The sequence below is a fragment of the Osmerus eperlanus genome, chromosome 16, assembly GCF_963692335.1.
Source record: "Osmerus eperlanus chromosome 16, fOsmEpe2.1, whole genome shotgun sequence".
Taxonomy (NCBI): domain Eukaryota; kingdom Metazoa; phylum Chordata; class Actinopteri; order Osmeriformes; family Osmeridae; genus Osmerus; species Osmerus eperlanus.
In genome coordinates, this window is record NC_085033.1 from 15676300 (window position 1) to 15691973 (window position 15674).

Here is a 15674-nt window from a genome sequence, read left to right on the forward strand (position 1 = left end):
CACATGTCCTGCATGTCATCTCCTCTCTCTCTTCCTGCCTTTCCTGTCACACGTCATTTAAGACTGTCCAATAAAGCATGAAAAATTCTCCAAAAACATATCTTTACTCTATCTAAATTACATCATCAAACCTGGTCTATCTGAATGACATCATCAAACATGGCCCACCTCGGGTCTTCTTGTCGTACGAGAACTTTCATATGCAAATGTTGAGATGAAAATAACTCCCCCACATTTTAATTAATTTCAGTTTATGAAGAAAAGACAAAAGTACATAATATACAGATATTTATATATACACAGTGCATCAGCGATTGGCTGGATTTCTTGACTGATGCTGCCTTGAGAAGCTCTCGGTCTACTCAGACACTTCTGGAGACTTTACACAGACTTTACACAGACTTTACACAGACTTTACAGACTCCCCTCCAGCTCCAGCGTGGTCCAGCGCTACCTCTCCCACTCTGTTGCATGGCTCATGACATCACATCCTGTGATGTAACGTCCGGTCATGTCACATTGAGCAGCATCACGTGGTAGTTACTGGGTTTCAAAAATCTGCAATCAGCAGCAAGCTATGACATCGCTTGAGTGTGGCCGGCGTGCTGGCCGGAGAGTCATGTGACGGGCGAGAGCCCGGTCTCTCATGTGACTGGCGAGAGTCCGGTCTGTCTGTAAACAAGTCTCTGTCTGTCCAGCAGGGGTGGCTCTCCCCAGACAGGCTGATTGGCGCGTCCATGCTCCTCCTACGTCTCCTAAGCTCCGTCCCCTCAATCTGGGTCTCGACCTTCGACCTTTGACCCCACCTCATCCTTGGCATTAATCGTCCCCAGAGCGCAATCGCAGTAGAAATGGAGTGTCTGATGATGTCACTGTTTCTATCCAGCTGGCTGCAGCGGGCCAGCATACACACACAGGCTGCACTGCTAACGTAGATTTGTCTCTGCTATTGGCTCTCTAGAAGGTTTGTAAAAGCTCTGACATCATCATCATCATGTTCTGACGCTGCAGACAGGAAGCTGGAGAGGAGCCATGGCGCCCTCTGCTGGTGAAGACACAGATCTTTTCTATTTTGATTCCTCTACGTCAGGTCTCAGCAACAACAAAGGGTTTTGGTGTGTGTATGTCTGCGATGTGTGTGTGTGTGTCTAGGTGTGTTGGATGAAAGTTTCTTCTAAATGGTTAAGATGTCAAGTTTCACTATTCATGCTCACACAAACATCCTCCGCCTTAATCCCACCCTGTTATAGTTGCACAGTAGTTGAGATATAAATATAAAAATGTTGCACTGTGTCTGGTAGCTAAGATGTATATGACACCTAAGTGCATCTGGACAGATTCACCAGTCCTTCTACTGCAGTTTCATACAGACATAACAACACAGACTCACTTCAAGCATTAGAAGTTGTTTATTGCGTTATCATAAAGTGTGAGGCATGAAGCGTGAAGCGTGAAGCTTGAAGCGTGAAGCGTGAAGCTTGAAGCGTGAAGCGTGAAGCGTGAAGCGTGAAGCGCGAAGCGTGAAGCGTGAAGCGCGAAGCGTGAAGCGCGAAGCGTGAAGCTTGAAGCGTGAAGCTTGAAGCGTGAAGCGTGAAGCGTGAAGCGTGAAGCGTGAGCAGAGCAGTTCAGAGGTCAAGAGGTTAAAGAAGGTCAATCCGGGGTGAATGGTGGGGTCAGGTGAGGGCTTGGCGGTCGGCGTAGAGCAGGAACCCAGAGAAGGTGCTGTCGTCCTCGCTGCTGGAGTAGACCCCGTTCCAGTCCCTGAGAGTCTCCAGCCACACCTGGTCCCCCGGAGCCAGCCGCAGCAGCACCAGGCTGGACGCCTGGTCGATGTCCTGGCCGTACAGAGAGTCCCGTGTCCGCAGCTTCCGAGCCCCGTTCACCACCAGCGCGGCGCGCAGCGGCCGGTTCCTCACCGTGATGTGGTAGGTGAACACGTAGACGCCGGAGTGGCTCACGTTGAACTTGCTGAGCGTCGGGTCCCAGTGGCCCTCCTCGTTGTAGAAAACCTTGTCGAACTTGACCGGGAGCCCCGGAGGGGGGAAGGACTTGCTGGGGAACAGCCCCACGCTGAAGGCAGAGCGGATCTGCTCCGCGCTTACTCCCTTAGGGCCCTTAGGGCCCTTGGGGCCCCGGACACCTTTGGGGCCCTTATCCCCCTTCTGCCCAGGCATGCCTCTCCCCCCTTGGGGCCCGGAAGGTCCCCTGCCCCCTGCCTCCCCCTTGGGCCCTGGGGACCCCACCTCCCCCCTCTCCCCTGGGGGCCCTCTGGGGCCGTTGGTCCCGTTTGCCCCTGGAGGCCCCAGTTCTCCGTTCAGCCCTGGTCGGCCGGGCAACCCTGTCTCCCCCTTCTCCCCCTTTTCCAGCGTGGAGCACTCCCCCATCTCCCCCTTCTCCCCCTTTTGCCCCTTGATGCCCGGGGGCCCCTGGGGGCCCGGAGGCCCGTCCCTGCCCAGGTCCCCTCTGGTCCCGTTCAGCCCTGGGTCTCCCCTCTCCCCAGGGTGGCCCCTGGCACCGACAGGGCCCGCCTCACCTTTCTCTCCCCTCAGACCCAGCTCACCTGGGGGGAGACAAACCTCTCAATCCTCCATTCAGGCCTCCATCCCTCTCTTCCAATCATTCCCTCTATGCCTCTATTAATCCTTCATCACTACATCCCTCCCTCCTCCTCCTCACCTCTGTCTCCGGGCCTCCCTGGGGCTCCTGAGGGTCCCAGGTCTCCTTTGTCTCCTGAAGGAGGAGAGAGGAGGAGAGAGGAGGGAGGTTAGGGGGGTGAGAGTGAGGGGGAGGGAGGTTAGAGGGGTGAAAGTGAGGGGGGAGGTAGGTTAGAGGGGTGAGAGTGAGGGGGAGGGAGGTTAGAGGGGTGAGAGTGAGGGGGAGGGAGGTTAGAGGGGTGAGAGTGAGGGGGGAGGGAGGTTAGAGGGGTGAGAGTGAGGGGGAGGGAGGTTAGAGGGGTGAGAGTGAGGGGGAGGGAGGGAGGTTAGGGGGGTGAGAGTGAGGGGGGAGGGAGGGAGGTTAGGGGGGTGAGAGTGAGGGGGAGGGAGGGAGGTTAGGGGGTGAGAGTGAGGGGGAGGGAGGGAGGTTAGGGGGGTGAGAGTGAGGGGGAGGGAGGGAGGTTAGAGGGGTGAGAGTGAGGGGGAGGGAGGGAGGTTAGAGGGGTGAGAGTGAGGGGGAGGGAGGGAGGTTAGGGGGGTGAGAGTGAGGGGGAGGGAGGGAGGTTAGAGGGGTGAGAGTGAGGGGGGAGGGAGGGAGGTTAGGGGGGTGAGAGTGAGGGGGAGGGAGGGAGGTTAGAGGGGTGAGAGTGAGGGGGAGGGAGGGAGGTTAGGGGGGTGAGAGTGAGGGGGAGGGAGGGAGGTTAGGGGGGTGAGAGTGAGGGGGAGGGAGGGAGGTTAGGGGGGTGAGCCTCTACCTTTGTCTCCGTTCGGTCCATTGGCACCTGCAAGTCCAGGAGGACCTCTCAGACCTGCCTCCCCCCTCTCCCCCGGAACACCTGCACACAGGGGAAGGAGCGGGAGGAGAGGGGGGAGGGGGATGAGAGAGGAAGAGAAGAGAGGGAGGGAGATGAAGTGAATGAGGGAGGAGGAGAGATGGAGAGGAGGAGAAGATTGAGTGAACAAGAGAGGAGGAGTAGAAGAGGAGAGAAAGGGAGAGGAGGAGGAGGAGGAGGAGAAACAGGAGATCTCAGTCTCTGAGGAAACATAACGTGAATCCACCAACATTCAGGTTTTTGATTGTTACACACACTGAACACACACACACACAGCTTATTATTATGGGATGTTCCTGCTTCTACCTGGGGGGCCCCGGTCCCCGGTCAGCCCCGCCGGCCCCCTCTCCCCTGCCGCCCCCACGGGGCCCTTCTCAGGGGGGCAGCACTCGCAGAAGTTAAAGAAGCACTCGTTGTAGTCCAGGGTGTAGTTCCCCAGGCCGGCCCCGGGGGGCGCTGCGGCGTCCGTGTGCAGCTCTGTGGTGTAGGAGTCTGGGTAGGTGGAGCTGTCGGAGGGGGAGGGGGACGAGGCCTCCAGCAGCGCGTCCATGGTGGTGTCGTCTGTGGCCGCGCTGCTGGAGGGGGCCGGTGTGGTGGTGGTCTGTCTGGAGCCCAGACGACCAGGGGGGCCGTCTCTCCCCCCTCCTCCACGGGGGGGTTTCTTAGTGCTCGGTGGTTTCGGCCAGCGTGTGGTTCGGGCGCCGGTTGCCTGGGACACCAGAAGGGTTGCCACGAGCAGGGTCATCACCATCGCGAACAGACGGAGACACAGCATGTCTGCGGCGTGGGTGTGCAAGGGTTATCTGAGAGGGGGAGGTGGGGAGAGGGAGTAAGACGGGGTGAATGCTCAGCGAGGGTGTAAGATACACGAGAAGGAGAGAGGGAGAGAGGGAGAGAGGGAGAGAGGGAAAGAGAGAGAGGGAGAGAGAGAGAGAGGGAGAGAGAGACAGAGAGAGAGACAGAGAGAGGCAGAGAGAGAGAGAGAGAGAGAGAGAGAGAGAGAGAGAGAGAGAGAGAGAGAGAGAGAGAGAGAGAGAGAGAGAGAGAGAGAGAGAGAGAGAGAGAGAGAGAGAGAGAAACAGAGACAGGTTAAAGATGAACAGATGAAGAAGACATGACTATCATCAGAGCTCCTTGTCTAGCAGCCTACCTTCAAGTGGAGCTGGTTCCTTCCTGCTGCTGTCCCTACAACCAATCCCGGCTTTTATATGGCCCCAGGTGACCTCCGCCATGCCTCCGGCGGGCGGCGGCATGTCAGATCTGGCCCCGGGGGAGGAGCCTGAGCTTGGGGGCGGAGCCTGAAGGACGGCAGGAGCACGGGGAACAAGCCTGGAGTTACTGGATACCAGCTGGCCAGGACCACAGGGACACACACATGCACACACACACACACACATACCTATATACACACACACACCTATATACACACAGATACACACACACACCTGCTGAGGTCCCCACCAGCTGGCAGAGCCTCAAAGCAGAGGTCCGTCTCAGGAACCGGAGAGGCCGTCTCATTGCTGCTCCCTGGTGGCTGGGAGGAACACAGGTCGCTGATGTAATAACATCCTCACTACCACATCACTACCTCTATGGTGCTAGGACTACCATAGTACAAGGAGTAATAAAGGGTGTTGTTGTTAGGGTTGTTGTTAGGGTATGCAGTAACCCAGTTAGCAGGGGGTATTAGGGCAGTAACCCAGTTAGCAGGGGGTATTAAGGCAGTAACCCAGTTAGCAGGGGGTATTAGGGCAGTAACCCAGTTAGCAGGGGGTATTAAGGCAGTAACCCAGTTAGCAGGGGGTATTAGGGCAGTAACCCAGTTAGCAGGGGGTATTAAGGCAGTAACCCAGTTAGCAGGGGGTATTAAGGCAGTAACCCAGTTAGCAGGGGGTATTAAGGCAGTAACCCAGTTAGCAGGGGGTATTAGGGCAGTAACCCAGTTAGCAGGGGGTATTAAGGCAGTAACCCAGTTAGCAGGGGGTATTAAGGCAGTAACCCAGTTAGCAGGGGGTATTAGGGCAGTAACCCAGTTAGCAGGGGGTATTAGGGCAGTAACCCAGTTAGCAGGGGGTATTAGGGCAGTAACCCAGTTAGCAGGGGGTATTAGGGCAGTAACCCAGTTAGCAGGGGGTATTAGGGCAGTAACCCAGTTAGCAGGGGGTATTAGGGCAGTAACCCAGTTAGCAGGGGGTATTAGGGCAGTAACCCAGTTAGCAGGGGGTATTAGGGCAGTAACCCAGTTAGCAGGGGGTATTAGGGCAGTAACCCAGTTAGCAGGGGGTATTAGGGCAGTAACCCAGTTAGCAGGGGGTATTAGGGCAGTAACCCAGTTAGCAGGGGGTATTAGGGCAGTAACCCAGTTAGCAGGGGGTATTAAGGCAGTTACCCAGTTAGCAGGGGGTATTAAGGCAGTAACCCAGTTAGCAGGGGGTATTAAGGTAGTAACCCAGTTAGCAGGGGGTATTAGGGCAGTAACCCAGTTAGCAGGGGGTATTAAGGCAGTTACCCAGTTAGCAGGGGGTATTAAGGTAGTAACCCAGTTAGCGGGGGTATTAAGGCAGTAACCCAGTTAGCAGGGGGTATTAAGGCAGTTACCCAGTTAGCAGGGGGTATTAGGGCAGTAACCCAGTTAGCGGGGGTATTAAGGCAGTAACCCAGTTAGCAGGCGGTATTAGGGCAGTAACCCAGTTAGCGGGGGTATTAAGGCAGTAACCCAGTTAGCAGGGGGTATTAAGGCAGTTACCCAGTTAGCAGGGGGTATTAGGGCAGTAACCCAGTTAGCAGGGGGTATTAAGGCAGTAACCCAGTTCGCAGGGGGTATTAGGGCAGTAACCCAGTTAGCAGGGGGTATTAAGGCAGTAACCCATTTAGCAGGGGGTATTAGGGCAGTAAGGCAGTAACCCAGTTAGCAGGGGGTATTAGCGTAGGCAGCAACAGGATCTGGTCTCCCCCTTCTTAATCCTGCTGCCTGGATGAAACCCTCCACCACTGACCTACAGCGCCCCCCCTGGCTGGAAAGGAAGGATGTCCTCCGGGGAGAGGCACTGGGTTTGAACTCCCTCTGCTGCTGCCTCCTGGCCAGAGGGGTGGGAGACGAGGAAAGCAACACCGGAGAGGGGGGTGGTACATGGTAGTGTAACATGGTGAGAGGGGGGTGGTACATGGTAGTGTAACATGGTGAGAGGGGAGACACATGGTAGTGTAACATGGTGAGAGGGGAGAGGGGGAAAGTACAAACAAAAAGGAAATTGAAAGTACACAAAAAGTTAGCGTACACAAAAACAGTTTTAAAGGTTGAAAAAAAATGTTAGATTTTTTTTCCTTAAGGTTGAAAATTAAAAAATATTACGTTTCAAAAGGTTGATTTTTTTTTTTTTTACTAAAAAGTTTTCATCATTGATGAGTACTTGATGAGGACTCTACTATACTCTACTGTACTGTATTGTACTGTAAATACTACTGCATTGTACTCTGTTCTGCTTTAATCTAATTTGTTTTAGGCTTCTCTCCTCTCCTAAAAAATGTATGTTATGAATGAAACAAAGGGAGTAGCGATGTCTCCATGACTGAGAATAGAGACATTCCTCATCACCCATGGTCGTATATGAGGGAGATGTTCAAATTGTCAAAAAGGATTCCTGGCGAATGTCTATACAGTGCATTTTTGTATTGATGTGCTAATATGATGTCAATCAAATCAAATTTATTTGTATAGCCCTTTTTACACGCAAGCATGTCACAGAGGGCTTCACATATGATGTGAGGTCTAACAGGTAGTAGTAATGGCTACTTTTCAGTATATGTCAGAGCACATACTTATTTACTTGAGTGAAAAAGTGTAGTCAATACTTCAACTTTCACCCGTTTTTTTAAACATGAGTATCTGTATTTCTACTTGAGTGAAAGATGTTGTATTGTACCATCTCTGATAATCTGTGATCACTTCAGCAGCCGACTTTGTATTGCATTGGGGGGTGGGGGTTGGGGGTGGGGTGGGGTTGGTTGGGGTGGGGGGGTGCGCATCGTTTCTACGGTTTTTTTGATTGTGTAGGCATTTGTGCATTGGTGGGCTATATACTGCATGTGTGTCTGTGTGTGTCAGCAAGACCTCGATCCGGTGAAAAGCAATACGGCATTCTGGACTGTCGTACAACAGCGCGGACGGAATAAACCAACAACAGTAACTTCTGCATATTTGTATTAAAATTATGTGTTTATTTAGTCGTGTGTATCAGGTTGTTTGATATGGCAGGTTGGAAGACAGACACGACAACAGCCCGCTCTCACGCTATAACACGACCTGTCATGGGAATCTTCTGCAGCTGCGCACACCGTCTGTCCGCGAGCAGAAGACACGGTAGCGGGGGTGTCTGTGAAGAATGTTGTTGATGCGGGTGCTCCGGGGCTGAATAGGCATATTTCTCGCAGAAGAAACGAGGCCACCAAAACACAGCCGAGTAGCCCAGGGTGAAACCTCCCCGTCGCATTCTGGGTGGGTCTAACCCATATTCGCGTGATCTACGATGGGTAACGGGAGGCTCGACGCTAGGTCCTCGCTCTGCAGCTGTTCGCTCGTGCTTCTCACAATAGCTGGCCAAGTCGGTGACTGGGTCTGCCGCTATTGTCCCGCGCTCCTCGTTGTCGCGTCCTGTTGTTGCGCCTGAGTGGGGGTGTCTCCGCGGGGCCTACTCTGCCCGCTGCCTCGCCCTCCCTACCGCAGTTCTGCGCGACCCTTCCGAAACATTTACATTATTGCATTTCCGTTTTTGCGTTCCCGTTGAATGAATGAAGCGAGCGTCCGTGAAGGAAACGAGCCGTCTTCAGGGATAGGCTACCGAATGTGATGGTAGGAGACACCATGACGCTGTTGTCTCTGTTGGGTCGGATTATGCGTTATTTCCTCCTCAGGCCTGAAACGTTGTTCCTGCTCTGCATCAGTCTGGCGCTGTGGAGCTACTTCTTCCACACCGACGAGGTGCGGACCATCGTCAAGTCCAGCCGCGATGCCGTGAAGATGGTGAAAGGGAAGGTGGCGGAGATCATGCAGAACGAGCGTCTGGCTGGCATCCGCGTGCTGGACGCAGAGTTCTCGAAGACATGGCAGTTTAAGAACAACAACGTGGCTGTGTACTCCATCCAGGGCCGGAGGGACCACATGGAGGACCGCTTTGAGGTGCTGACCGACATCGCCAATAAAAGCCACCCGTCTATATTTGGGATATTCGACGGGCACGGCGGCGAGGTGAGATTGAAAGGGTGTGGGGGGGGGGGGGGGGGGGTGGGGGGTTGTCGGTCATGCGAAACAGAACGCTAGGCGATGTCAACAAACCAATGTGGAATAATAATGTGGTTTCATTCAGCAGATTTGTGGTAGGAAACTAGCGCTGTTGTGTGATGTTGCTCTACACACGAGTAACAGCATGCTGCAGTGCTCTGTGTGTGTGTGTGTGTGTGTGCCTTTGTCCAAACAAAGGATCTTGCTACAGGCTTTGTTTTCTACACATGTGAATAGTTGGGTCTGTTCTCTCCGTCTCTCTCCCTCTGTTCCTTCTCTCTCTCTCTCTGCCTTTTTCTCTCTCTCTCTCTCTGGGGTCTGGGAATTCCCACGGTGCACCAGGCCAAATGTCAGTGAAACCATCTGCCTCACACCCTCACACACAAGGAGATGGAGGGGTAGAGAGAGAGATGGAGGGAGGGAGGAAGAGATGGAGGGTTAAAGAGAGAGATGGAGGGAGGGAGGAATAGATGGAGGGTTAGAGAGAGAGATGGAGGGAGGGAGGAATAGATGGAGGGGTAGAGAGAGAGATGGAGGGAGGGAGGAAGAGATGGAGGGAGGGAGGAATAGATGGAGGGGTAGAGAGAGAGATGGAGGGAGGGAGGAAGAGATGGAGGGGTAGAGAGAGAGATGGAGGGAGGGAGGAAGAGATAGATGGGTAGAAAGAGTCTCACTAAAGATATGTAGGTAGGTAGGTACAGGCTTGTTGATACAAGTCCTAATCTGGACAGTCTATTTCTGTGTCCTGATTAAATATTGAACCTTCCTGTCAGCTCTGTGTCAATCCCTCTCTTAGACCACTCCACCTCTCTATCTGTGTCTGGGTGTGTGTGATTGTGTGTGTGTGTGTCTGTGTGTGTGTGGTTGTGGTTGCTGCCCAGTGTGACCAGGGGGGATCAGTGTTGCAGGTTCAGGAAGGTTCTCCTGCTCTGGTCTCTCAGCCTTGTTTCCTCCAGTCAGTCCTGGCAGGGATCACCTCTCTCCTCCTCCTCCTCCAGTCAGTCCTGGCAGGGATCACCTCTCCTCCTCCTCCAGTCAGTCCTGGCAGGGATCACCTCTCCTCCTCCAGTCAGTCCTGGCAGGGATCACCTCTCCTCCTCCTCCAGTCAGTCCTGGCAGGGATCACCTCTCCTCCTCCTCCAGTCAGTCCTGGCAGGGATCACCTCTCCTCCTCCTCCAGTCAGTCCTGGCAGGGATCACCTCTCCTCCTCCTCCAGTCAGTCCTGGCAGGGATCACCTCTCTCCTCCAGTCAGTCCTGGCAGGGATCACCTCTCTCTTCCAGTCAGTCCTGGCAGGGATCACCTCTCTCCTCCAGTCAGTCCTGGCAGGGATCACCTCTCTCCTCCAGTCAGTCCTGGCAGGGATCACCTCTCCTCCTCCTCCAGTCAGTCCTGGCAGGGATCACCTCTCTCCTCCAGTCAGTCCTGGCAGGGATCACCTCTCCTCCTCCTCCAGTCAGTCCTGGCACAACACTGACCACTAACTCAGATCTAGAACACTGACCAATCACTCAATCCTAACGTGGTCATTCCAGCATTCTAACCCAGCAGATCCCACCATCCGTGTGTGTGTGTTTGACCCAGTGAAGTAGTGTAGTTGGAGAGTGCACTATGTTGACCACTCACGCTGCTCATTCAGTTCTATTTTTATATATATTTTATTTTATATTTAAATTGTTGTATTCTTAGATTGTTTAGTTCTTAGAAATAGTTAAACTTTTGTACTTTACTTAATTTAAGATTCGTATATGTTTAGTGTTTTGCACCTCCCTGCCACAGTAAATTCTGTGTTTGTATAACATACATGGCGAATAAACCGAATTCTGATTCTGAGTGGAGAAGCAGAAAGTGTCAGGGGGTTGATGTGAGAGGAGGAGGAGGGAAGGAGGAGGGGGGAAGGAGGAGGGGGGAAGGAGGAGGGGGGAAGGAGGAGGGGGGAAGGAGGAGGGGGGAAGGAGGAGGGGGGAAGGAGGAGGGGGGAAGGAGGAGGGGGGAAGGAGGAGGGGGGAAGGAGGAGGGGGGAAGGAGGAGGAGGAAGGAGGGATGATGACTGTAGAAGTAGCAGCTAGTTGAATAATTCAGTTTAGACCACATGGCTGGCCTGTCCCAATTCTTGGTCACAGTACCCCCATCCCTGTCCTCTCTCTCCCCCTGTCTCTCCCCCTGTCTCTCCCCCAGGCAGCAGCAGACTATGTGAAGGCTCACCTCACCTTCTCTCTCCCCCTGTCTCTCCCCCTGTCTCTCCCCCAGGCAGCAGCAGACTATGTGAAGGCTCACCTCACCTTCTCTCTCCCCCTGTCTCTCCCCCAGGCAGCAGCAGACTATGTGAAGGCTCACCTCACCTTCTCTCTCCCCCTGTCTCTCCCCCAGGCAGCAGCAGACTATGTGAAGGCTCACCTCCCAGAGGCCCTGAAGCAGCACCTGCTCTCCCAGGAGAGGGGTCGCCGTGACAACTACCCCAGTCTCCTGGAGCACCGCATCCTGTCCGTCGATAGGGAGATGGTGGAGAAGCTGTCGGCCAATCACGACGAAGCAGGTGAGTAGGGGCAGGGAGCCACCTCTCCCTCTTTCTCTCCTCCCTTTCTCTCTCCCTCTTTATCCATGTCTATCTCCCTTTCTCTCCTTTCTCCCTCCTATGGAAGCAAATCAATGACATAATGTTTTGAATTAAAAAAAGGCATTGAATACTTAATATTGCAATTTAAACACCACCGAATTTGTTGTTTGTTGTTCACCAAAATCAGATCCAAATATTCAAGGTCGAATTTGATCAGTCTGAATTTTGATCTATTTCAATGCCTACATGATGTCACTGATTTGCTTCCATACCTTCCCTCTGTTTCTCTCTTTCCCTCTCTTTCTAAAATGTATATTTACATGTCTGCTTAACAACCCCCCCAAACATGTCTGCTTAACAACCCCCCCATGTCTGCTTAACAACCCCCCCAAACATGTCTGCTTAACAACCCCCCCAAACATGTCTGCTTAACAACCCCCCCATGTCTGCTTAACAACCCCCCCATGTCTGCTTAACAACCCCCCCAAACATGTCTGCTTAACAACCCCCCCAAACATGTCTGCTTAACAACCCCCCCATGTCTGCTTAACAACCCCCCCATGTCTGCTTAACAACCCCCCCAAACATGTCTGCTTAACAACCCCCCCAAACATGTCTGCTTAACAACCCCCCCAAACATGTCTGCTTAACAACCCCCCCATGTCTGCTTAACAACCCCCCCAAACATGTCTGCTTAACAACCCCCCCAAACATGTCTGCTTAACAACCCCCCCATGTCTGCTTAACAACCCCCCCAAACATGTCTGCTTAACAACCCCCCCAAACATGTCTGCTTAACAACCCCCCCATGTCTGCTTAACAACCCCCCCATGTCTGCTTAACAACCCCCCCAAACATGTCTGCTTAACAACCCCCCCCCAACCCCCCCAAACATGTCTGCTTAACAACCCCCCCCCCAAACCCCTTCAAGATGCCTGCTTGGCTCTACTCTCTCCTCCCAGACAGAGATAATCTTGGTACATATGATTACATCCACTACATCTGCAGACTTTCCCCCTCCCCCTCCCCCTCCCCCTCTCCCTCCCCCTCTCCCTCCCCCTCCCCCTCTCCCTCCCCCTCTCCCTCCCCCTCCCCCTCTCCCTCCCCCTCCCCCTCCCCCTCTCCCTCCCCCTCCCCCTCCCCCTCTCCCTCCCCCTCCCCCTCCCCCTCGCCCTCCACAGGGACCACCTGCCTGGTGGCGCTCCTCTCGGACCGGGAGCTGACGGTGGCCAACGTGGGCGACTCTCGCGGCGTGCTGTGTGACAAGGATGGGAACGCTGTGGCCCTGTCACATGACCACAAGCCCTACCAGCTGAAGGAGCGCAAGAGGATCAAGAGAGCAGGTGAGGGAGGGGGAGGAGTCTAGAGAGCAGGTGAGGGGGGGGGAGTCTAGAGAGCAGGTGAGGGAGGGGGAGGAGTCTAGAGAGGAGTCTAGAGAGCAGGTGAGGGAGGGGGAGGAGTCTAGAGAGGAGTCTAGAGCGCAGGTGAGGGAGGGGGAGGAGTCTAGAGAGGAGTCTAGAGCGCAGGTGAGGGGGGGGAGTCTAGAGCGCAGGTGAGGGGGGGAGTCTAGAGAGCAGGTGAGGGAGGGGGAGGAGTCTAGAGAGGAGTCTAGAGCGCAGGTGAGGGGGGGGGAGTCTAGAGAGCAGGTGAGGGAGGGGGAGGAGTCTAGAGAGCAGGTGAGGGAGGGGGAGGAGTCTACACCACTACTCTGCTAAATGTGTTATCAATGTTATGATGATGCCAGTGATTCTGACCGTCCTGCTGTTCCCTCTCCCACCACCAGGGGGCTTCATAAGCTTCAACGGCTCCTGGCGCGTGCAGGGCATCCTGGCCATGTCCCGTTCCCTTGGCGACTACCCCCTGAAGAACCTGAACGTGGTGATCCCCGACCCCGACATCATGACCTTCGACCTGGACAAGCTGCAGCCAGAGTTCATGATCCTGGCGTCTGACGGCCTGTGGGACGCCTTCAGCAACGAGGAGGCCGTCCGCTTCGTCCGCGAGCGTCTGAACGAGCCGCACTTCGGCGCCAAGAGCATCGTGCTGCAGTCCTTCTACCGCGGTTGCCCTGACAACATCACCGTCATGGTCGTCAAGTTCAAAAGCTCCGCTTCCTCCTCCGCCGCGGGCAGGAGCAAGACCGCAGAGTGATTAGTCGCCCCGGGGTCGCACGTCTACTTCCTGTCTCAGGCGGCCAATTGAAGGGCAGGGTGATGCTGGTTTGATTGGTTGTGTGGACGCGGGTGTGATTGAAGAGGCGATGGCTGGAGGGGTCGTCCTTGTACTCAGTTAATAACTTATAATAATTAGCATGCTCACAGGCATGCTGAAAACATGTATCTACACACACACATACACAGATATACACACATACACAGATATACACACATAGCCACACATACACACACCCATATACACAGACATAGACAAACACACACGTAATACAAATTATGTTCACACACACATACATTAACCCTTGTGCTGCCTTCGGGTCACATGACCCAAAGGTTCATAACGAACCATCGTTGTGTTTACCCAATTTTACACAATACAAAAACAAATAAAAATAATTTTCTTTTAACCTTCGCAATGTGGGGGGTCTGAGACAGCCCACCGGTTAAAAGAAAACGCTTCACTTTGTTTTTGTATGCGGTAAAGTTGTCGCAATACAACGGTGGGTCACAATGACTGATGGGTCAGAATGACCCGAAGATAACACAAGGGTTAATACATACACATCCACCCATTCTAAAGAGACTCAAACAGAGACCAGCTCTTCAGCACGTAGGACTGGGATTTTTGGTTGGCCACATACCACAAACACGCACCACATACACACACCACATACACACAGACACGCACCACATACACACAGACACGCATCACATACACACACCACATACACACAGACACACACCACATACACACAGACACGCACCACATACACACAGACACACACCACATACACACAGACACGCACCACATACACACAGACACACACCACATACACACAGACACGCACCACATACACACAGACACACACCACATACACACAGACACGTACCACATACACACACCACATACACACAGACACGCACCACATACACACAGACACGCACCACATACACACAGACACGCACCACATACACACAGACACGCACCACATACACACAGACACGCACCACATACACACAGACACACACCACATACACACAGACACGCACCACATACACACAGACACACACCACATACACACAAACACGCACCACATACACACAGACACGCACCACATACACGCACCACATACACACAGACACACACCACTTACACACAGACACACATCACACACACACACTGCTGATCCAGAGACTGTCCTGATTAAACATTTAAATGCACTTTTAAATACTTTTTACTTTTGCTGAATGCTATGTCAGCCTGTTGTTGACAGCAACCATGATCAACCCATTAGGGGTTGGAGGTAGAACCTAGAACCCTCTGTCTTAGACCAGACCTAGAGATGGTGTTAGAACCCACAACCTGCTGTCTCTATCTGTTGGAACCCACAATCGCCTGTATCTTAGAACCCACAATCTTCTGTCTGTTAGAACCCAGACCATCCTGTTTGTTAGAACCCAGAACCTCCTGTCTCTGGGACCAGATCTCCTCCTGCCTGAATGCCTCCTGCCTGGAACTCATAGATCCACAGACTCTAGATCTGCACCCTGAAGCCTGCCTGTAGAGCACCCCTATGTAGCTTATCTATGTGGATGAGATCTACGTAGCTCGTCCGTGTGGATGACATCTGGATGAGAGCCGTCTGTACCATGCATGTGGTGTGGGAGGAGCTTGTCAGCCTCTTGCACACATCCTCACTTCTGACTGGAAGGCTACATGTCAACCGCTGACAGATCAGGAATGCTATTGGCTGAGACCTTGTTTCCTGTTGCGGGATAACCAATAAGATCTAAGCGGATGGGGATCTGAGCTTGAAAAACTAGTGCTTCTTTTCTGCTCTTCCTGTAACTCCTCCAGAGTCGTCCTTAATCTGGACCAACTGCTCCAACGCTGATGGGAAGGAAAATATACGTTCTTTACATTTTAAGTGTGAACCTTGTTTGCCTTATTTATTAGTTTGAGTTATAAAATGTGAGGTTGTTGTTGTGTTGCCTAAACTAACAATATTCAGTCTGTATTAGCTGTCAATCATGTATCCTGCACTGTCATTAGGCTGATACATGTATGTACCATATCACTGCTCCACGATTAATAAGTCACTACTCTGCCAAACTGAAAATTTAAGGTTTTGTTGAATGCAAGGGGTCAGTGTTAAAAAATAAAACTTTAAACCACTT

General features: G+C 53.1%; 2 protein-coding genes across 3 annotated transcripts; one reads left to right on the forward strand and one right to left on the reverse strand.

Moving 5' to 3' along the window:
* Positions 1-1542: 1542 nt before the first annotated feature.
* On the reverse strand, positions 1543-4723 carry otol1a (otolin 1a). The gene is made up of 5 exons (XM_062481827.1): positions 4638-4723; positions 3794-4290; positions 3410-3490; positions 2677-2730; positions 1543-2560 (listed from the first exon to the last, which is right to left on the reverse strand). Exons 2-5 carry the CDS (start codon positions 4260-4262, stop codon positions 1674-1676), a joined length of 1491 nt encoding a protein of 496 aa, XP_062337811.1. The 5' UTR covers positions 4263-4290; positions 4638-4723; the 3' UTR covers positions 1543-1673.
* Positions 4724-7812: 3089 nt separating this feature from the next.
* ppm1la (protein phosphatase, Mg2+/Mn2+ dependent, 1La) lies at positions 7813-15674 on the forward strand. Of its 2 annotated transcripts, none has more exons than XM_062481799.1 (4): positions 7813-8732; positions 11136-11301; positions 12504-12665; positions 13106-15674. In XM_062481799.1, the coding sequence occupies exons 1-4, from the start codon at positions 8334-8336 to the stop codon at positions 13471-13473; spliced, it is 1095 nt and encodes a 364-aa protein (XP_062337783.1). In that variant the 5' UTR covers positions 7813-8333; the 3' UTR covers positions 13474-15674. The 2 variants fall into 2 exon arrangements, with proteins under 2 accessions (XP_062337783.1, XP_062337784.1); XM_062481800.1 differs by having other exon boundaries at positions 7813-8663.